We start from the raw sequence: 24602 nt of genomic DNA on the forward strand, positions 1-24602 counted from the left end.
ATTTCCACAGTGCAGGAATCTTGAATGGTGGTTATGGGAGACCGTGAGGATATTAAAACTCCGTGTGCAATTGTAACCCAGAACCCGATGTGTGGTTCACTTTTCGGCCATGGTTTTAGGAAGCTTTAAGCCACTTTGCCTGGGGTAGTATTGTTGACTCAACTGTAGTTATTAGTATACCAAGAAAGTGACGTCAATGGTTGAGGATTTTCATTGATATTCCGGCATTAGATGAGGAATCCTAATGTTCCGATAGAAGGTGAGGATTCCTGGCATCGGTCAAAGAACAAGTGTAGAACCTAGTAAATAAAATACAAATTGTGTTAAGATATGACTGGGAACCTAACTTGAACTTCGAGAATTGTGACCGTTTTGAGTATCTGCGGGTTTAAGGAAAAGTGAAAATTAAATTTGTGTGCATTTAGTAGAGGCATGCATATAAAAGCAACTCTAATAAATAATGTAATCAGTTATTCATGCTTATGCATTGAATCATGCATATTTTACGGTTCAACATTTGTTATGTTAGAGCAGCAACATGCGTGAGCGCACCTGGAACGAGGCAAGATTGGATTTGCTGAAGAGGCTGCAATGATGAGGTATAGGCTGAATGACTGAAATCCAAAAGTTGCACACTCCACCAGACATCATTTTGTTCTTTATAATGTAGCCTGATTAGGGCTATCATACAAAAGTCTAAACAGCCCCTGGTTATAAAAACCAATTACATATCACAGGTTTGGATTTTGGATCCACATCAGACCCAAATCCGAAACCATATAAGAGCAGTAAGAATACAACGTCTTAACAGCCTCCCTCAAGATGAGCATGCATTTGAATCATGTTCATCTTGCCTTTAAGAAACTAGAATCTTTTAATTGTCAGTCCCTTAGTAAACAAATATGCGATTTGATTCTCTGTTCCAATATATTTTGCTTCTATTTCTCGATTTTTAATCTTTTGCCTGATGAAGTGTTGATCTATCTCAATATGCTTTGTCCTTCCATGATGTATAGGATTCAATGATATCTTTATAGCATTCTAATTATCATATAATAAAATAGATTTAGGTAAAATTTCTCCTAACTCGACCAAGAGATGTCTAATCCATGTTAATTCAGATGTGACGGAAGCCATCGCACGATATTCCGCTTTTGTGCTAGATCTTGCAACAGCCCTTTGCTTTTTACTGCTCCATAAAACTAAGTTTCTTCCAAGAAATACACTAACCAGTTACTGACCTTCTTTCATTTGGATCTCCAACCCAATCCGCGTCTGAATATGCCATTAACATTAATGGGTCATAAGTTTGACATCTTTTCTCATACACTAAGTCGTCTCCTATGATACCTTTCAAATATCGCAAAATCCGTTTGACTGCCTCCATATGTACAGTTCTTGGTTCATGCATGAACTGAGACACTTGATTCACAGCATAAACTATATCTAGCCTAGTAAAAGTCAAATATTGGAGCATGTCGACTATGCTCCAATAATTGGTGGCATCATCATATATGTCTCCATCTCTACTAAGCTTTTTGGTGAATGGGAGATGGGGTGGCCACTGGTTTATAGTCCTTCATCCCGCATGTAGCAAGAAGATCAATGATATATTTATGTTGAGTCATTGTTAACTTCTCTTGTCTATCAACTTCAATCCCAAGGAAGTACTTTAACTCTCCAAGATCTTTCATTTGAAATTTGCTTCTAAGTAACCTTTTGATCCTTTGAATGTGTTCTTTTGAGTTTCCTGTGATTATCATGTCATCTACATATATAAAGGAGCAGTGTTATGCACTCTTCTCTTTTGTATATGAATAGAGAGTAATCAAGATAGGAATGAACAAATCCATGTCTCTGAATTTCTTGGGAAAAGTTTTCAAACCATGATCGTGAAGCTTGTTTTAACCTATAAATGAATTTCTGTAATCTACACACATAACCACTTGGATCACCTTGAGAATAGCCTTCTGGTTGTTCCATATACACCTCTTCTTTCAAGTTTCCATAAAGAAAGGTGTTCTTGACATCCATCTAGTTGAGTGTCCAACCATAATCAATAGCTAAAAACATGACAATGCGAATGGTACTCATTTTTATCATAGGGTTGAATGTTTCATCATAATCCAATCCATGTTCTTGAGTAAATCCTTTTGCCACGAGTCGTGCTTTGTATCTCTCCACACTACTGTCAGGCTTATACTTTATTTTATAAACCCATTTGGATCCAACAACATTCTTGTTCAAAGGCCTTCGAACAATTACTCATGTTCGGCATTTATGTAGTGCTTCCATTTCTTCATTCATTGCATCAACCCATCTTTTATGTTGATAAGCTTGATAATAATGCTTGGGTTCTTCCTGAGCTTCTATGGCAGCAAGGAACGCTTGATGATCTACACTAAAACCTTCATAACTAATCCACTTCTCCACAAGATGTCGTATACGTGTCGATTTTCTCAAGGTTATGGAGGTATCATGTGTCATCACGAATCCTTTCTGTTCTGGTTCTTGAGGCATAAAACGGGATCTTGTACCTCTATAAATTTGTTATGTGTTTGCTCTATTACCTCACATTTATCATCGATTCCTCCTGGTCAGATTTAGCAGTGTCAATTCCCTCCTTTTCGGCATGTGAAAATAATTCTGCATTGAGCCAAGGTTGATAATATTCAATCTTGGATTGTTGATCTTAAATCATATTGGCATTATCTTTATGTTGAAAGGAATTCTCATAAAAAACAACATTTCGTGAGATACGAATGGTTTTGTTGGCAATCTCATAGCGGCGATATCATTTATAGTTGTCGGCATATCCAACGAATCTGCAAATACAAGCTTTGTTCCCAAACTTATTTCGTTGACTCTTGTCAACATGAACATAACAGATGCAACCAAAAGAATTTCACAAATGCATAATCAGGAGCACGAAATACAAGGATCGTTTGTTCAGAGCTTCCATGGGGAGACGATTTATTACATAGACTGCATAATGAAAGGCTTCCGTCCATAGTCCTACTGGTAAATCGTTGGCATGCATCATAGTAAGTGCACTCTCTTGAATATGCCGATGCTGGTGTTCTGCAAGACCATTCTATTGAGGGGTGTGAGGACACGTCGCCCTTCGAACAATCTCATTCAGTAGCAAAAATTCAATGAAGTCATTGGAAACATACTCCCCACCTCCATCACTTAGGGAATTAATGGTGGATGAAAATTGATTTTTGACATAGGCATGAAACTTTATTTTTTGTTTCATAAAAAATATCCAAGAATAACGAGAATAGTCATCAACAAATATAACATAATATCTACTTTCAGAAAAGGATTTTTCTAGAGCAGGACCCCAAACATCAGAGTGCACAATCTCAAAAGGTTTTGAAGCTCTTTTATTTATGGAATAAAAAGAAATTACATGACTCTCGCAAACTTGACAACCGAAACATAGTGTCTTATTCAAATCATGACTCAAGCTTGTCTCTGGAATCAGTTTATAAGAGACAAGATTTTCAATAAATTTATGACTACAATGACCCAACCGACTGTGTCAAAAATTGGCATTATTGACAAGACTGACGGTGAAAATAGGAGACTTCTCAGGAGTCGAAGTTTAGGAGTCGAAGTTGATGACGAAGAACACTTTTGCAACGGATTTCCTTTGAAGATGTACATGTTCTCGCGTCGCTCTCCTTCAGTTTATGTTGTCTTCATGCAAAGATCTTTCACATACACATAAGACTAAGTAAAAACAACACAGGAATTAGTATCATCAACAAGTTTAGAAACAGACATTAGATTTTTCTTGCTCTTGGGTGCACAAAGGACATCAAAAAGTTTAATAAACTTATACTCAAAAGAAAGAACAAAGACATTTCCAACATAAGTGATGGGATGTTTGGCTCGTCTCCCGTGACAACACTGCCCTTGCCAGAATATCTAATGGGATTAGAAAGTTTACATGCATCTCCGGTGATATGGCTAGCTGCTTCAAAATCAACATACCAAATTCCTTGATCGTCCTGTTTTAGATTCAAAGAGTTTAACGTAGAAACCAATGCATTAAGATCACCTACATTTCTTTCGCCTCCAACAATTATTTGATTCATAGTTGATTTAACTGGATTGCCTTTATGATAATTGGAGTTGTCATCTGCATTGTAGTTGGGATCATCTTTATTATAACAATTAGCTTTCACATGCCCAGGCTTTCTGCATATAAAACATACTGGGACCCTTCTGCCTCTAATATTAACGTTGTTGGTGTTTGAAGTATTAGGAAAAGGTAAAATGCCTCTACCTTGTTGAATTTCACCTCTTCCACGATTACGACCTCCTCGATAATAACATCTTCATCTTCCTTTATTTGTCCCTATAAACAACACTTCATGAGAGTCAAGTGATAGCCTAGAATTTCCTGTGGCATGCTTGAGATTCATCTCAAACTGAAGTAATCGTGGCATGAGGTCTTCAAATGATGGAAGAATAGGAAAACACTGCAAAGTAGTGGAAATAACATGATATTCATCTCCCAGACCAGCGAGTGTCTGTTGGACTTTGTCACGATCAGAAACATTTTCTCCAACGAGAGTTAATTGGTCAGTAATTTCTTTCACTTTATTCAAATATTCCATAATGCCTGAGGATCCCTTCTTGAGGCTTTGGAACTCTTTCTTCAAATACATAACTCTAGACTCTGAAATTTGAGAATATGTTTTGACTATGTTGTTCGATAATTCTTTGGTTGTATGAAAACTTCTTGTGACAGAGTAAAAGTGCGATAAGCTACAACTACTTGGTCTCTTTTAACCCATGATACATATTCAGGATTTCTGATGTAAACCACATTGACTGCCCCTTTGTCGTCTCTCTGCTCCTGCATGACAAACTCTGATGGCATTTTAATTGATCCATCAAGATGACCAGATAGGTCGTGACTTTTAATGAAAGGTATAATTTGCCTTTTCCAAGTCAAAAAATTATTGTTATTCAGTTTTTCTGAAACAAGTTGAGGTAGGAAACTAGAGGACAACATAGGTTGTGGAACATTAGTGTCCACAAGGAAACGTGAAGGATGTAACGACAAAAGATATAATGACAGAAAAATAAAAATAAATCAAGAATAATGACAGACTGCTGTCAAAATAAGGAAACAGCAAAGAGTGACTACAGAAAATGCAAAAAATAAAGATGACAGACCGTTGTCAACAAGGAAAAAATATGTGCAAAAACAACCACAGATTGCTCTTAATAAGATAAGTTTACTGCAGAAACAGACAAGATTCGACACAAAAAAAAAATCAAAAAGCAAATTTTCTTTTCGCGACACAATACTCTGGAACGATCCACGACACAGGTTTTGAAACCAAAGGTACGGTACCAGCATATATAGAATCAAAACAGAAATAAAATATTCAGCGACACATAAATAATATTCACGACACAGAGGTTCCAAGATGAGCAGATAAAAGGAATTAGACTCGTTACACAAAAATAACAATTCTAGCCAAATATACGACACATAGAATAACGTCCCAAAAAATATCAAACAGCAACAACTACGCCTTCATCCCAAAACAATTGGGGTCGGCGATATGAACCAAAAAAAGAAAATCATTCTGGGTCTTCCACATGAATCCTTCTCCTCCAATCATTTCTATCCAATGCCATGTCCTTGGTGAGGTTCAAAGCATTCATATCATTTCCTATCATCTTCATCCAAGTCTTTTTAGGCCTACCCCAACCTCTTTTAACTAATATATTTTCCCATTTCTCCATCCTTCTAATTGGAGCATCATTAGGCCTTCGTCGAATATGTCCAAACCACCGTAAACGATTCTATCTCATCTTATTTTCAATGGATGCAACGCCTACCTTCTAACGTATCCTCCTCGTTTCGAATTTTTTTGCTGCACGTCCCAAAAAATATCGTGCAGAAAAAAATCCACGATCAGAGAATAATCAGATTCATGGTCAAAAAAGGACCGAATTTGATTTGAGAGCAAAAATATATAACATGAAAGAAACAGGGGAAAACAATTATTTGAAAACTCGTGTGAATCAAATAATAGATAGTAGAAGGCCAAGAAAAGGAGGTAGATCACGCAGGGGGAGAGCACGAGAAACGCAGACAGATCACGCCCAATCACGAACCCTGCTCTGATACCATGTTAGAGCAGCAAGGTGCATGAGCGTACCTGGAACGAAGCAAGATTGGATTTGCTGAAGAGGCACCAACGATGAGGTATAGGCTGAATGACTGAAATCCAAAAGTTGCACACTCCACCAGACGTCATTTTGTTCTTTATAATGCAGCCTGATTAGGGCTATCATACAAAAGTCTAAATAGCCCCTGGTTATAAAAACTAATTACATAACACAGGTTTGGATCTTGGATCCACATCAGACCCAAATCCAAAGCCATATAAGAGCAGTAAGAATACGTCGTAACAAGTTCATACATGTAAAACCCGAAATTTTTATTGTAAAATATTTCAAATTATGCAAATTGGGCCTAGATCCACATTTCGGATCCAGGACCCATAAAGGGGTATTTATGCTTAAATATTTGCGTTATACTAAAATAATATTAATATTAGTAATAAAAGAGGAATATACATAAATATATATGTATATATATATATAGCAAACTCGAGGATCCACAGTTGGACCCACATGGATCCGACTTGCGGATCCATATTGATGGGGATTAAATTGTATGAATAGGGTTAATTTTAAATAAAACTAATAATAATAAGAATAATAATAAGAAATAAATACAATTTTAAATTTTTTCTTAATTATCCGAGGATCCACAGTTGGATCCATTCGGATCCAACTTGTGGATCCATTTAGCTTGGGACTTGGGTTACGGGTCTCGGGTCCGGACCCGAGCCACGCCCTTGTGTAAACATCTTTTAAAGGAAAGGGGCAACCCGATAAGGGTTGCCCGATAAAGCCTTAACAAAAACAGCAGGGGGGTTACGCAGGGCGTAACCGACCCCGCGCCCCTCGGCAAAGGGAGAGGGCTTGGGGCCGATAAAGGGGGGAGTGGAGAGGGGGTCTTGCCCCTCTTCACTCAGCCTTTTCTCTCGGGCTCTCTCTCGTTTCCCCCGTCTCTCTCTCTCTCTGTCAGTGTGCATCGAAGAGGAGGAGGTCGCCGACGAGCAATCAGCAGCCATCAGCGACTGCAGCGAGCTCCCCTGTCACGGCAGCAGCAAGAAGCGACGTCAGTCGGTCCTGTTTCGCGTCCCCAGCCTCCAATCACCGGAAGGATCGCCGGATAAGGTACGAGTCTTCTTGGAATCGGGGTGAGGAATCGAACATGGGTTCGATTCCATGAGTGGATTGAGGGGAGGATTTGGGGATTTGGCTGTTTACCCATTTCAAAAACCCAAACGATTTGGGGATTTATTGTACCTAACCCTACACCGAAGCAAATCCAGTCCAAATCGAGTTGGGGATTTTCCTGTCTAAACCCTAACCTGCAAAATCCCCAAACCAAACCGATATGGGGTTTGGCTGAGGTAATTTGATAGCCCCAGTCGTGTGGTTCTCGATTTCTTGAAATGGATAATCCCAGGTTTTTTTTTTTTTGGGGGGGGGGGGGGGGGTCCTATTTCGGGACTTGATAAACTAAATATGGAAGGGAAAGTGGTAAACGAAATCTGTTTATTTTGGGTTCAAGTGGGGGATGTTAAACCATATGAAAGAATCGGTATCTTGGTTCAATTAAATTTTGTTTCAGCGTGATGCCCAGTTTCAACGTTATTTGCTACAGAAATCTTGGATTTTATTTAGGAAATAAATTTGTAATAGTTGCATGAGCTGTTGGTTTATGCTAGTCATCGATTGATTTGAGATGATTCACATGCATTGTTGATTCCATGTGAACCGATGTTTTTGGATAGGTGTTTGAAAGATGGTATATACAAAACTGATCCTGTGCTATTTCATGTACCCATTTCATTGATTTGAATTTGATAAGCCTTAAAACCGAATCTTTATTGAAACAAATGGAAATGGAGTCTGCAGTTTTTGTTAGCATTAATATATTAAATTTTACCCTGTTTCTTGATGAACTGCATGAGCAAATTCCACATCTGTGTTTTCCATTTGGGCGTTCTTTATGATTTTGCATAGTTAATGTTGATTAAGATATATATACAAGAACTGGACCACAGGCTGTGTGATTTCACTCTTAATCTAATATGTACATTGTCTGAAGGGAATGTGAGATTTCTATTTTTCTTATATAAAGGGGGTTTATTGGTTGCTGCATCCTCTGTCTTTGGAATTTGAGCATTTCTTAGGTTATGACTCAAAGTTTGCTCTTAAGTTGTTAACGGTCTGTCTCAGGTATTGAAATTTTATCTTAGGCAGATATGGTCTTACTAGAGTTATGAATTATGACTTGCATTTTTCTTTGTAAAGATACATATATTAGACGTTCTCAAGACCATATGGGTTACGCTCAGGCTTGCTATTAGCTGGACCATGTGCATTCAATGCTTTTGATATCAAATCCATAGTGTTGTTGTGTATATTTTTGTAAATAAACTATAAGTCATTTTATGTATAGAAATTCTTTTATAAGTGTTCATTTGACTACAGTAGTCTTAATCAATGGCTTTATACTAAGTGTCAATATTAACGAAAAACTATTATGCTTGCATTGCATTTTTGGCTTCTTGCAGTACTGTTTCCAACTATGCATCTTTTTCACAACAAATTAAGTAGTTGTAAAATACTCTCTTGGAACTTACTTGGAAGCATACCTCTTAGCATACTAAAGTCAAAGTTTTCAGCAATATTGTTTATATTCTCTTAAGCTTCATTTGAACTTGCTGAAAAAGCTTTCCATCAGTTGAAAAGGGAGAGAAAAGGAACTCAACTGATTTAGGAGTACTGGCTGTGAAGTTTTGTTTGAACTGTGGATGTTTCTTTTTTAATTGTTGATGATGCAGGAATTTGATTGTTGATCTTTTGATGACAAAGGAATTGCTAGCTGAAATGTTTATTTTGACTAGTGTTAGAACCAGTTATCATGACCATTGTGTAGTTTTTGACAATTTTAGTCTTGTTGTTTTGTTATAAGTATTGAGTGGAAGGATAGCATAAGATCATGGGTTGTGTAGAACCCTGCCAAGCCCAGCCGAATGGTGCTGGACTATATTTTTACAAAGGAAAATATGGTAAATGCCATTTCCTAAACTGTCCATGCTTGTGGACAAATGACAGGTCGATTGAATCCTTGTTCATGTATAGTATGGCTCATATGGAAGCTTAGCTCAGCACTTTAATTTTTCAGAAATACTAGCTAATCGTGTTAGACCTGGCTCCTTGCATACAAGTGAATGAAAATGCTAATATGCTTAGACTTGATTTGTTATGCTTGATTTGGATATCGTTGTCTAGTTGTTTTCATGGGCATGAGCAATCATGAAACTAATGCTTTATTGCTTGAATCTACATGCATGGGTGTTCACATGATATAATAAAATTAATCAAGGAATGACAACATACATTTTAGTATAAATATGTGAATCCTTGCGCATGAATCTTTGAAACCATGCTTGTGAGTGTTGTTGTTTCATGTCCATGGTTATATTGGCACATATGGATGCGCATTTGGATACACTCGTCGTGGAGATTTATGCTTTCACTTGACTGTTATGACTATGGTACGCATGAGTGTGAACACGATTCAAATATTAGTAAGTCTTCTTGAACATGTACACTTGATTTATATGTGAAATGGTACATGTACACTCACACACTTAAAGAAGCCATGGATGGGTTAAGACCCATATGTGATGTAGGTAACACACATATTGAAAATGCATATGAAAGAATTATGACATGCATATGTTTGGGTTTATATTTGCATGAATATATGTTGTTTGGCATTTTGGCTTAGCGTTATGAATGAAACACCACTTGGTTTTATTATGTGATGCACCGATGGCCTAATTGGACCATCACCGGCCTGGAGAGCCGTGGGCTTGGTTTTCTGTTATTTTTTTTAAATGCATCACTTGAACCACATAAGATGGTTTGGCACATTACTACACTGTTCTACTGGTTGATGCGGGCTGGAGTCCCGAATGGGTCCCTGCAAGGGAGGATGCGGGGTTTTCACTTTACTTTTGCATATGGTGTTGCAAACTTAAAAAAATGAACTTTAAATAAAAATATAATGAATAAGAACAGTGTAATATACCTTCTGGGATATCTCATCTGGAGTATGAGAATCTTAGTTATCCGGTCTTGGGGAGACTGTGAGGATACAAAAACTCTGTGTTCATTGTTGCCCCTGAACCCGATATTGAGGTTCTTCTCCTGGCCACGGTTTTAGGGAGAGCCCGCCACTTTACCCGGAAGTGGTGTGTTAGTCACAGTTGTGAGTTTATGGTACCAAGGAAGTGGCACTTATGGGCGTGGGGTGTCCCTTGTGTCCCCGACATTAGATGTGGAGGTCTAATGTTCCGATGGATGGTGTTGTTTCCTGATATCGATCGAGGGCTAAGTTGGAACCCAGTAATAAAATACAAATTGTGTGTTAAGATACCCTGGGAACCTACTTGACCTCGGGGTTTGTACCCGTTTGGTGTATCCGCGGGCCACGGTAATTAAAAAGAGAAACTTAAAGATGTGTGCATTTAATAGGGCATGCATATGGAAAGATGGAACTTAAATGAAAGATAACAGAAGAAATCATGCATTGCACATAATCATGCATTTTTCTGTTATGCATTAGATCATGCATGTTTGACTCATTCTTGATATCATGACATCATTTGTTGGTAGCATATGACTTACTTTGTGAAATCATGCTGAAAGGTTTGATCATTTAGTTATTGATATATGACACTGTTTACTGTTCTTGACTGATGAGTAAATGCAATTATTGGTAGTTATGGATATTTAAATGTTGCAAATTTTATATCTGCACTCACTCAAATCACTGCATGAAATCTTATCCATGCTCTTTCTCTCACCTGGTTTCTTTAGAAGTAGTTGTGCTCAGAATTTCGGTTCTGACACCCTACTTTGTTGGTTTTTCACAGGAAATGGTGAACAGTGAAGTTGGACATGCATCTGGGGATGGATGAGTTATACTTGGGCTTGTCAGCTTCAGTAGAGGACATAATGACTCTTTCTTTTGTCTTTTAGTTCTTTTAATTTCTGCAATTGTTACTTTACTTTCAGTTGAAGAAAATCTTGTCTTTGAAATTTTCTTACTCATTAATAAAAGAGTTTTAGTTGGTTGATATGGATGATAATTGCAACTTCGTTTGTGGTGGATGGGCTATCCAATGGAAAGTGGAACTGTGAGGACCCCAAATCTCTGGGAAGGTTTCCGCATCTCTTAGAAAAAAAAATATTCCGCATTTTTAAAGGGTCTGGATTGGGGTCGTTACAATACATCTATACATATTTGGTTTTGCATGATATTTGGTTGAATGCTTGAATGGTAAGATAGTTGTGGTAAGTTATTGCTTGTGATATTCCTCTGAAATTTATGCAAGAGTTAATTTATGTTATTTCCTTTACTGTTGAATTTTTAAAGGAATTCATACGAGGACTTCGGTTCTTACTCATTTTCTTAAAACTGTTTTAAAGGCACAAATGTTGAGTGACGTGTAGGACTGGCTAGCTGGAGGATACGAGAGACTTGTGATTGGTGTTTAGGTTCTGACCAGAGCATGATTATGATATAGTCGATTTCTACATTTTTGACATTTGACTTATTTATTTAATTAATGAAATTCAATATATTGCTTCGAGTTGATTCAATGCATGGAATGGTTTATGGTTTGGTTATATTAAATTTGTGATGCACCCTGGGTCCTTGGGAGGTTTTCCGCAATCATTTTTAAAAAAAATCTACTATTTTGAGGGTCAGTTGGGGTCATTACACCCTATGTTGCCTTTTTGAGTGCCTAATTCTTGTGTTTTCTTGTTCTTTGATGGTTTAATATATTTTCAAAGCACTTAGTTGTTCATTATCTTGTCTTCTTTGATATTGAATGACATTTGGATGATTATAGGACTCAGCAGCTTGAGATTCGTTGCAAGTTATCTAATTAATGTCTTCATTTAGTAGGGATATTTCTAAAAACCTGTATTCACTTTCATCTTTGGATGTGATAGTGTCAAAACCATTTTCTTATTTTAGAAATGTGACAATCCTAGAAATATAAAGCTTGTTATTTTTTGTATCATAACACCTAAATCCTTTTTGGCTTCCTCCATATCCTAAGAATTTACTAATCTCATATATTTTAATTTTTTTAGGTTAATCTTATATATTTTCCAGTTATTTCAGTTATGTAATCAGTTTCTTAGTATATTTTAACTTTTTCTGGTTAATTTCATATATTTTCTAGTTATGTAATCAGTTTTTTAGTAACTTTTATATGTTAATTTCATATTTTTTAGAATAATCTCATATATTTTAACTTTTGTTGGTTAATCACATATATTTTCCAGTCATGTAATCGGTTTCTTAGTATATTTTATCTTTTGTTGGTTAATCTCATATATTTTTCAGTTATGTAATCATTTTTTTAGTTACTTTTATATGTTAATCTCATTTTTTAGAATAATCTCATATATTTTAACTTTTGTAGGTTAATCTCATATATTTTCCAGTTATTTCAGTTATGTAATCAGTTTCTTAGTATATTTTAACTTTTTTTGGTTAATCTCATATATTTTCCAGTTATATATTTCACGTAGGAAATCAGTGAATTCCTTTGATGTAAACTCACCACCACCATCACTTTAAAAATGCACAATAGGAGTAGAAAATTGAACTTTAATGAGGGCATAAAACTTGCGAAAGATATCAAACACATCAGATTTATTTTTTATGAAATAGATCCAAGAATAATGAGAATAATTGTCAATAAAGATAACATAGTACTTGATGCTAGACAAAGAAACATTAGTTGGACCCCAAACATCTGAATAAAGTTCAAAAGGCTTCAAAACTCTATCATTCCATAACTTAAAAGGTAAAACATGACTCTTATAAATATGACTAGGACATAAAGACTCTTTATTACATAAGCTGGTTTTGAAAATTAATCCATCCGACACAAATCTCTCAACAAAACCACGATTAAAATGAGCAAGACAAAAATGTCACATTGTAGCTTTATTGGACTCAACAACATCTAAAATGGAAACATCAAGAGATATACGCTTCAAATCTGGAACTCTAACAGGCGACACCAATGAACGACGATCTTTCTTGATGGCGTACATATTCTCTCGTCGCTCTCCCTCAGTGAACGTCTTCTTCATGAGAAGATCCTTCACATACACAGAAGATAGTAAACACAACGTAGGAATTTGTATCATCAACAAGTTTATACACCAAAATTATTATTTTTTGAATATTAGGAACACACAAAACATTTGAGAAGGATAAAGAATTAGAATTTGACAAAGGAATATGAACACTACAAACATGACTGATTGGGTGGTGACAACCATCAACAGTAACAACACTATTCCTACCTAAATATGGAATTAACTTCAAACACTTACCTACGTCACGTGTAGTATGGGTGGCGGCTCCAGAATCGATGCACCAATAACCATCTTCATTCTTTTTGAAGTTAAGACCAGCAAGGGCAGCAATGAGAGAATCTTTTCTGCTTCCTAATTGATTGTTATTACGCTGTTCTTGATTGGAGCTTTGACCTTGAGTAGCTGTTTGGTTCTTATTTTGAACTACATTGACTTCAGGATTGTAGTTTGGATCATTCAAGAACCAGCAATTGGCCTTTACATGGCCCTTCTTGCAATAATAGCATGTTGGACCACCTCCAACCCGATTGTGATTAGGAACTCCCAACAGCTACATATTAGGTAAGGGTAAAATACCCTTGCCTCCTTGATTGTTCCCACGACCACGATGCCCTCCTTGAAAGCCTCCACGACCTCGACCTCAACCAATGCCAGCATTGAGGACATCACAAGAAGTCTTTGCACCCTTATTCAGGTCGTTCAAATCACCCAAAGAACTTCAAATGCAAAAGCTTGGATCTAAGCTCATCAAACGTGGGTAAGGAGGGAAGAACAGACAAGGTAGTGGACAAAACATGAAACAGGTTCAAGTCCACTCAGTGTTCGTCGAACTTTCTCCTTTTCCTCTATCTCACACCCAACCATGGCAAGTTGGTCAGTTATAAACTTCAACTTGTTGAGATAATCAAAGAACATTCATGGATCCTTTCTTCAACTCCTGAATCTCCCTTTTTAATTAAATGATTTTGGCCTTCGAAATTTGTGAGTAAGTCTGAACCAATCTTCCCCAAAGTTCCATGGCAGTACAATCATCTGGTATGCCTATGAGAACCTCCTACGAAAGAGTAGCGGTGATATAGGCAATCAGGGCCTGATCACTCTTCATCCAGTTGGCATATCCTGGATTGTGAATGGTGGATGATGGAACAACAACCCCTTTATCATCCTTTTCTCGTAAGATAAACTCTGGTGGGATCTTGACTGATCCATCCAAGTGCCCTGCAAGGTCCTGACTTATGATGAATGCTGAAACCTGAATCATCCAAGTCAGGAAATTGGAATGGGTTAATTTCTCGGACACAAGCTAAGGCAGGAAAGTGGAGGACAAGGATGGATGAGGGTTTGGATTCAAAGGAACAATGAATATTGTGTAACAAAAGAAGGAAGTTACACAAGAAACAACCAGGAAACCGAAAAACGAAAAACACGAACACAATCGGATTCCGCAGGCATGAATCACGGGCTACTACAGATTCGACGGACACAAACACGGATTCCTTGGGCACAATAAAGAAATTGTTTCCTCAATATTTCATGTCACAATAATAATAAAACACCATTGAAACCTTCATAAGAGAAATAAATAAGATGTGTTTTTTTAGATCAGATCAATGAAACAGTAACAACAAAAGATGATCAACAGATCAAAGGATCATTTGTTGTTTCATTATCACCCCAAATATTGTGCCTGAAGTAGGTCAAAGAAGGGTGAAGACGTCAATAGCCTCTTGAGATATTGGGACAATTTTCAGGTTTTAACTGACCCAAAACAAGAAAACTTAAACAAGAAAAACATATAGATCAATCTATATGTAATAAAGGAAGGGGGAAGAAACGATCTTGGGTCAAGAAAATATAATAAAAACAAGAAGAAGATAGGAATAAGAAATATAAAGAAAAGAAGAAGAGAGGGAGACAGGAAAGACTCGTAAGAGAAGAAACTTGAATCAAGACCTTACAAGTACTTGGAGGAGTCAATCATGAATCTGCGCTTTGATACCATCTTAGATTTCGGTATCGCTGCAGCTTTTCCAAAGAACAATCTATCAAGAAGAGAGATGATGAAAAACGATATCGGTGATGTAGAGGAACTATATCCAATATGGGTCGTCCTTTCAAATTTCATCTATGTATATTAGAAGCACAAAAAAATTATAGTATTACCCCCTTAGTTGTCAAAAGTGACGCCTAGGCCTAGGCTAGGCGCTGGGCCACCGCCTAGGCTTATGGGTCTAGGCTGTAGGGCCTTGTTTTTTCACTGGGCTTCCTAGGTTGTCCCCGCCTAGGCCCCAGGGACATGGTTGTTATTTTTTTTTTGTCTCCTTCCTTTTTCCTTTTTTCCTTTTTCTTCTTCCTCCCACCCCAAAAGCTTTCTTTTTTGTTTTCTCCCTTTCTTCTTCTTCTTTTGCTTTTCTTTTTTACCTTCTTATTTTTTTATTTTTTTCTTCTTCCTCACCCTTTCGCCCCTCTGCCTTCTCTTGTTCTTCCTCGTCCTCTTCTTCTTCAACCCTCTTCCCCTTTTCTTTTCTTTTTCTTTTTTTTCCCTTATTTTTTTTCTTTTTTCTTCTTCGTCCTCTCGTCCCTCCACTCTCTTCGTTTTTTTTTTTTCTTCCTATTTTTCCTTTTTTTTTTGTTATTTTCATGTATGCATGTATTTTTGACACACACATATATAAAATTTGTTTTTTCAGTTATCTATATATATGAGAACACGGTTCATCTTGTCCCTTTTTTCTTTATGTCACCGTTAAGACCCTCCAAATATCAAAGATTTAGGTGTTTTATGCTCAATTTGAACCATTAGATGTGTTTATCAATACTTATTTATTGAGAAACAAGCTTTGTTTCAAATTGATTTAAGGTAAAAATGTGAACATTTTATCGTGAAATTAGTACGATGTCAACCAATGTATTTTTACCTCGTTAAAATACACATCTGAGCATAAAGATGCTTAATCAATTACATGTTCTCTATTCAGCAACGATCATAAACACATCTAACGGTTCAGGTCGAGCATAAAACATCTAAAAACTATGATTTTTAGAGGGTCCTAATAGTGACCTAACGAAACAGGGGTAGGATAAGCCTCTCTCTCTCTCTCTCTCTCTCTCTCTCTCTCTCTCTCTCTCTCTCTATATATATATATATATATATATATATATATATATATATATATATATAGAGAGAGAGAGAGAGAGAGAGAGTAATCGGATGGTGTGCCCCAAGTTTTGTTGTATGTTCAATATTATGCAATTTCATGAATTTTGTGACATGTTACACTGAATTACACACTTCATCCATAGTTACAAGCATATATTTGTTACTAAATTTAACTATTTATTGTAATATTTTTGCTTTTCTTGATGTTTTATTTTTTTTTGTCTTGCCTTGGCCCCGACTAGTCCTTTCAGGGGTCTTCCGACAAGAGATTTTAACAACTAAGATTACCCCTCATGATAACATGGGGTTACAACAATGTAAATAAATATAATAATGCCTTGTACACGTCACATATACAAAATAATAAAACAAAAAGCCCATCCTAACAACGAGCACTATCAAGTATCATCACTGACTACTGATTGGGCCAGATTAGGGTCAACAAAGGATGTCATGGGCATTGTCAAATACAGCTTACAAGCCAATTAACAATAAACTTCCTTGAAATCAAATATCCTTGGAAAGAATAATCTACCTCATTCTCTAGAACTACTTGAGAGATAACGAGTCTTTCATGGATTGAGAATATAGTTATTTGTTTATTTATCCCATTAGCAGAAAGCATTATGCACCTATGCTCCCAACAAAATTTTAGTAATGCACATGGGGGAATGGTTGGGAATCACATCGAGAAGCCTGATTGGGCTAAACCTGGGACAACAATTCTAACCTGGCTCAGCACATTTTTTAGCAGGCTGGATACAGACATTCTAAGTAACATAGTTGTAAACTTGTAATCCTTACATAATATTTCCAAAGATAGAAGATGTGGTGCTATTCAAAACAATCAATATCATGGAATGGTGGAAATTGATAAATAACTAAAGTTGATGAATAATTTAAACAGCTACCATAAGCTATGGCTATTAACAATAGATACTGTGTGTGTGTGTTGTTGGCGGCAATGTGGTTGCAACCAAGCCAATAATCAGCCTTCATAACGCAACACAATGTATCTTTTGAAACTCCTCTCTGAACAAAGAGCCATGGCCATAAATGCCCATAATAAGCACTCATTTTTTTTACTTTCAAACTAAAAACCTTCCAAATAGATACTTTGCATAAATAAAGCCACTAAAACACTAAAATTAACAACATGATTTGCTTACCCATCATCAGAAATATAACCAACCCAAAGTTCTGATCTATCCCAAGGCATGTTTGGATGACTCCATTCAACCCACGCTATCTTTCTTCCTGTTGGGTCTACTCGAGGAGAGGCATAGAAGTCATTCCCACTAACCAATTTTTTTGGTTCTGGCATAATATCCAAAAGGAATGTCTCATTCAACAACAAAATCCTTCCAATGTAAGCAGAAATTTTTCAGCAAAACTTGCATCAGAAATTTAATCTAATCTCAAGCTTAAGCATAAATTTCTCAGAATGCCATTAAAATCAACATGGAGGAACTACACCCACAGACATATAGGAAACACATAAGATTGAGCCAACTAAATAATGTATTCCAAGCATGATGAAAAAGTTTGTTGTCGTTGTAATTCTTTAGATCATCAAAGACCACTTACCTTCTATTTTTTCACTATTCAGATCTACTGCAACAATGGATGTAGATGGATTTATGCTACTTACATGATGATCTGTCAAAGACAAAGAAAAACATATTCAGGATATACAACTCTAAAATAACCAATGAGAGAAATTTAAACGTTTTTGTCTATGTTTTACACATGTGACCAATTGTTTCTTCTTCTTTTTTTACCTTCTTGTACTGTAATATACCGTCTGAAGAATGAATCAAGCACCCCATCTGCATAGCGCATTACAGGTCCACCATAATCCACAGTAAGTGGAACTGGATGGTCATCTGCAAGCTAACACAGTTGATTAGCCAAATGGATGTCCCCATACCAAAGAATAAAATGACAGATCCAGTTGGTATCCATCAGCAGACCGCAGAATGCAGATTATAGGAAGAATAATCATCCTGCAAAAACTACCATTCAGAACCGCAAACAGATATACAAATATCTGCTACGTGGCCCAGCATCACCCATCAGCTTATGTCACAAGAATTAGACATTAACATCTAATTTGTCACATCTGAGACAGCCCATCATTTAAAACTTTCTTCAACGAGAAATTCATGCACCTCAAGGCGGGGCAGAGGCAATTTTGCCTCAAGCAGAAGGAACCTACTCCTCAACCCGAGACACAAGTCTAACAATGACATACATGCTTCTTATACAAAGCAAGTCGCCACATATTATCTCAGACTCAGAGACTCCTCGTGCATTGTCACTGAAGGCTCACAATTCCTACCCTCAAGAGGCCTAACTCACTCAAGTAATATACTTTTTTTACATTCCAAAATTTTGCCACCAAATTTAGGTTAAGCCAAATGAACATAAAGAATATTAGTGGCTTTCCTATATTTTTAACGATTTCGAATCTTTTTTATCAAAAACAAAACAAAGGAATGCAAGTTCATAAGCAAGCTTAGGTATAACCTCCAATAGACTGCTTGTACAGCCGTTGGTCCTTGTAATTAGAAAATATGACCATGTCGCCGTGAACACTGAATGCACCACCCCCATATTCTTGTGCTGATGTCCGCACAGAGAACTCCGGAGGCGTGATATCTACAGGCTCATCACCTTGATTTTCTGGTTCCATAACAAGCACCGCACGTCTACAACCAAATTTTAATACATTTTCAGTACAAGCTCCCACAAGCAACACGCATGCATTGTAAACAGAGGTAAAATTGATCTCACAACTTGCTATTTAAATAACATGCCTAAACCAAAGAGAGTCAGCAACGCCCCATGAGAAACATCAAAGGCCTCTATTGGCCGATTTAGGATATACCCAATTGAACCAATAACGTTTCATCAAAAAGGGGACTAAAATTGAATACAATAGCTGCATTGTATTCCGAACTGATGATATCTCTTATCGCTTCCCTTCCTCTCTCCCAGTGCTTCAACAAGCATAACCAACGGTGGTCACACCAGCGATGCAACATTTCACCCCTTCAAGTCAAAACCATATTTTCTGATCAACCTCCGCACTCTCATCCACATCTCTCATTCAACCCTCCATAACCATCGACGCCGATAGAACCTGCCATCCCAGATAATGCTTATCCAACCATTTCCTTTCATGCTTCGCGTGACTCTCTCTCTCTCTCTCTCTCTCTCTCTCTCTCTCTCTCTCTCTCTCTCTCTCTCTCTCTCTCTCTCTCTCTCACACACACACACACAGAAGCAGACGTACCCAGACTCGCTGGGGCGGGTTTCGAGCCAGATGAGACGGCCGTTGCCATCGAAGGTCATCCCTCCGAGCCTCTTCTCCGCCCCGGAGACGGCGTTGGACGTGATGGGTGATCTCCACGATCCGTATGGCGCCCTAATCCTCTCAGTCTCATCACCACCACCAGCCATCGCCCTCACAGAAGCAGACGAGCAGCACCGAACGATAGCTACGATTCTGGTGGTGAATTGGGGAGATGGGGAGAAGAGGGAGGACGAGGAGAGGAGCGTCGTCGTCGCCCTGCGATTGAGGAGGAAGAAGAAGCGAGTAGCAGAACAAGAGTGGTGAAGCATAGTCGCCGCCGCCATCCCATGTAGTCTGAATCCAGTAAACCCATCGGCTTATTGGACGCAACCCGGATCCGGATCCAGATACACTGGGCCCTCCTTTCCCTGGACCTGGCTCGATCCGGATTGGATGGTATTACCGAGAAATTGAAAGGTTTCATATTTCTTGGGGTTTTAATCGCAAAATTTATATCTCCAAAAACTCAAAAACTTTTTGTGGAAGGACAAAAAAAAATAGACTATATAAAAAACGAAAAAACAGTTTTTCAAAGTTATTGTTGATGAAAAACTTAAATATTGCGATAACATCGAATTTTTGAAAGAAAATTATTTGCTGTATTTTTAGAAAACAATGCTAAATTTGTCACACTTATGGGCTTTGAAGCCGGCCTTGAAAAATGTCAAAAAAAAATCTGTTATAGTAACCAGGCCTATGTAATAATGAGGCCAACTTTTGGCATGAAAAATAAATTACAATTTAGTCTAGTCTATTTAAAAAAAATAAGTTTGAAAAAGCATAACCTGCTCACAAGAGCTTCACACACCTAGCCAGGTGGGTCGGCTTAAGGCATTCAAGTTAAAGGACATTAAGATGTTGGATATTTTATATGGTTTTGCACAACTTTTGATGAAATCCATAAATATTCAAATATGATCTTGATTTATGTTCATGACCTGTTATCTTGGTATTGCATTCTATTATAACTTATGAAAGATCTTATCTTAGTTTTACCAGTATTGGTTATAAAATAAACTCATATGAAAACTTTACATAAGTTGTATTAATATAGACATGAAAAAAAAAACCTAGCTTCAAAACTTTAGATACATTATTTTTTTGTCTCACAAATCAGGTTAAGGGTATAAACCTCTCTGAATTAATATGATGTAGTGTATCTTATTTTCTTTATATAGTAGGCTCTCTTGAAGATGAGGCCTACAAGAGATATTTCTATTCACAGTGCCCGTATGCAGAAATCATGAAAACCAGGTAGAGACCACAGAGTATGCAACACACATGCTTACAATAGACCTGACATTATCTGTTTGTCAATTAGGCAAATCGATATCTATGGGAGTGATCATGCATAATTTTTATGCATAAATTTATATATTTTCATGCATGATCATGTGTGATAATCGCTTTAAAATGCCTGTTTATGAAGGTTTTCATCATTTTTCATCGAATCGTAATTTGAGCAAATTGACCCTCTTTGGAACATTTTGGGGAAAATAATTAGGTTTTTAGAAAATAATTTTGAGAAAGAGAAGTCTTTTGAAATATCAAAAAATTTTATACTCTTTTTGAAAAATTGTCTAAAAACCTAATTAGACCTGAACTAATATAAAAAGATTTTTTGAGGCTAGAGGGGGTATTTTTTTCCTCTTGGAATTTGTGTCTATCTCTCTCCTCTATACCTTTTCTTCTTCCTCTTCTTTTCCTTGTTTTCTTCTCAACCGGTTGCTTACCCTATTTTTTCTTCTTCTTCTTATTCACTCTTTCCTCTAAACCTTATCATCGTCGGTTTTTCTTGTCCCCATTGTCGGAGAGAGAGTGGAGTTCGTTTGATTGCAATGAAGAAACCATCTTTTTTACTCAACCCTTTCGTCAGAGACGAATCAAAAGGTATGTTTCTTCTCCTTTATCTCTGTAGTTTTAGTTTTAGTTTTTGCATAACATATATCATAAAATTGCATGTAGTTTCGTTTGATCATTGCATATTCATCGCATCTATATGTGTTTAGTTTTTTTTTCATTATCTGAAAATATAAAAAGGGAAAAAATATAAAATAGTGTAGTTTAATCGATTATCTCGATTTTTGTGCCAGTAGGTAAGCGTATTCGTTTATTAGTGCTTTAGTTTGATTCATAATAGTTGATATTTTTCTTAGACGTAATTAGTTTACTTTCATAAATTAGTTCAACTAGATTTAGTTTAGATTCAATAATATTAATCGATTAGGGTTTTGCTTTGCTTTTACTTAATTTATGATTTGCGATAATTAGATTTAATTGTTCCTACGTGTTTTCATTTATAAGCTTGTTTATTTATGTATTTAATCATGTCTTTCATTGCTCTCAGCATGTTAGATTAGTTAGTTTAGTTTTAATTAATTTGAATTAGTTATTTCATTATAGTGGAAATTGGTAGATAGAAAGAGTTAATTAGTTTATTTATATATATTTTTATTTATTTAGCCGAGTAGTTAGAATTATTTATTGTTTTCAACAATCAGTTAAGTATATTTCCAATTCTATAATTTTTATTTTTTTTACTTAGATTACACTTTAGTTGTTAATTAATTAAGTATCATTTTTAGGTATAAATCATTTTAGCCGATTTAGGTACTGGTATTTTTTTTAATTAGTTAATTTTAGTTTAACGTTAAATCTTTTTTTTAGTAATTAACTTAGTATAGGTTCAGTTTTATGTTATTAGAATCGTTAGAAATTAATTAGTTAATGTAATTTAGTTAAGTCACATTAGCCGATTGTTATTATTTGTATTTATGTCAATTATAGACTTTTGTTAGATAGAAGTAGTTTGTCATTTGCTTTATTATTCAGTTAATTAAAATTCCTGTGTAAATTTGGTTAGTATAGTTCTTTATGTTAGTTGATTTCATTCTTGTTAGTTAATTAACTTCTTTTGTTATTTAGTGCTTTAAGTTCTTATTTAGTTCATGAATTAGTTCTTGTTTGTTTATAGTTAGTTTTACTATTTTGTCTTTTAGTGTAGTGGTTAGTTACATGTTATAGGTATTTCATGTTAGTTTATCTCATGTTTTTGTGAGTTTTGGCTGAAATAACATTGAATTTATGTGAGTTTTTGTGCTTTGTTTTGTATTTTATCTTTTTATTCTTGCAAGAAAGCGTTCAAATGTGTGGTGAGCCCTTAAAAGTACCCCTGAAGAGCCCTCTGAGGTCCCTAAAAGGTCCTCTCAAAACGCGCTTCAGACCCTTCAAAGAGCCCCTCAGGAAGCCCTTCCACAAAAAGACTAAACAACAATGATGAAGAAAAAAAGAAGGGAAGCAGTGAAGATAAAAAGAGACTAGAAGCTGAGAGCACTGAAGACGTTTTCTTTTATTTTTAGTTTAGGATTTATTTTATTTAATTAATTGGGTCTGTAATAAAACCATTAATTATTTTTTTGTAAGTCCTCCGCAGAGGGCAGCACTCATTCTTTTATTTAGTTAATTAATTTTTATTTTTAAGGCAATAAAAGTATTTCTGTGTGGGGTACAAAAGTACTTATCTCATTCCTTAAGTTCGACCAGAACTTCACCACTAGTGTAAACCGTTTTTTATGATTTGATACACAGTTTGCACAAACATTTTTACTCAAAATATATCTCAAAATTACTCTATTGAAAAGGATGCAGCATCAAATTTTTGGCATCGTTGTCAGAGAACGGCGAATCAAGAACTGAGTATCCATTTTGTTGCCTAGTTTGCGTTATTTAGGGTTGTTAGTTTCTTTTTTGCACTTATTTAGGATTGTTAGTTTATTTTCTTGTTGATTAATTAGGATTGTTAGTTTGCTTTCTGCATTTATGATTATAGAACCACATTTTTGTGACCTAGAGATCATCTTACTTTTTTTGCATGGCCCACCTATTAGGCTACCCCTAGGAGGTGATTGTGTACGATTGGTATTGTGCTCATAGTTTGCTTTGTACAAAAATATTTGTTGATTGCAAGTGTGTGGTTTGTTATTTCTTATTTTTCTGTTTTTTTTGCTTTCGTGGTGTGGTTTGATCACGTTAGTGCGCCAGTTAGGTAGAAAACCAACCATTAGGATAGTTGCTACATCGGTCTACTCGAAGGTGTATGCAAGGGCGACGCTCGCTTGACTCCGAACTAGTTGAGCCAATTGAGGAGCTCGAGTCTATTATCAGGAGAGCATGTTGATCCGACTCCATGCCTGAAGATTAGCAGTTGACCCGTCTCTTGAGGGAGTATTTCATTCCCAATGAATATACTTCTGCATCACTAGACCTATTATAGGAACGAACCAATTTGAGAAAAAGGCAAACATCATTTAAATGTTACAATCCTTTTACGGCCTTAGCAACGAAGACCCCTACCGCCATCAATATGAGTTCCTCAAGATTTGCTCTATGGTACAGATCAATAATTTCAAGGATGATGTATTGAGGTTAACGTTGTTTCCTTTCTCATAAACAAATTAATGAAATAATTAAGTTATACATTTAATTGTAATCATATGTGGATATTCCTTGCTCGATTGAAAATATTCATCATAATATTTAAATTTAGTAGTCTAGGTTATTTTAAGTACTCAAGTGCGTGAATCTACCTCGTGGGCAAGAGGAGGGAGGGGTGGTGGGGTGTCCCAGAGTTTAGTAAGATTGTGAATCCTATCCCAACTGGCCTGCACAAATCGTTTTCTCATTGTCACTAAAAAGGGTTGGAATTGAAGCTAAGGATGCAGACTGTTCGGATCCAGAATAGATAAATACATGGGCGAGTCAGAT

The 24602-nt window shown here is 36.3% G+C and overlaps 1 protein-coding gene across 1 annotated transcript in view; it reads right to left on the reverse strand.

Annotated features, from left to right (window-relative positions):
• LOC149816183 (alpha/beta-Hydrolases superfamily protein) overlaps positions 1-20124 on the reverse strand; it is a 74882-nt gene extending 54758 nt beyond the window's left edge. The window contains exons 1-5 of the mRNA XM_089987828.1: positions 19779-20124; positions 19010-19191; positions 18262-18366; positions 18068-18139; positions 17650-17797 (exon numbers count right to left, since the gene is read on the reverse strand). Of these exons, the coding sequence (XP_089843954.1) occupies positions 17650-17797; positions 18068-18139; positions 18262-18366; positions 19010-19191; positions 19779-20122 (851 nt within the window). The 5' untranslated portion in view covers positions 20123-20124. The remainder of the gene's footprint in view (positions 1-17649; positions 17798-18067; positions 18140-18261; positions 18367-19009; positions 19192-19778) is intronic.
• Positions 20125-24602: the final 4478 nt, after the last annotated feature.

The sequence above is a fragment of the Nuphar pumila genome, chromosome 14 (assembly GCF_984573655.1).
Source record: "Nuphar pumila chromosome 14, dmNupPumi1.hap1.1, whole genome shotgun sequence".
Taxonomy (NCBI): domain Eukaryota; kingdom Viridiplantae; phylum Streptophyta; class Magnoliopsida; order Nymphaeales; family Nymphaeaceae; genus Nuphar; species Nuphar pumila.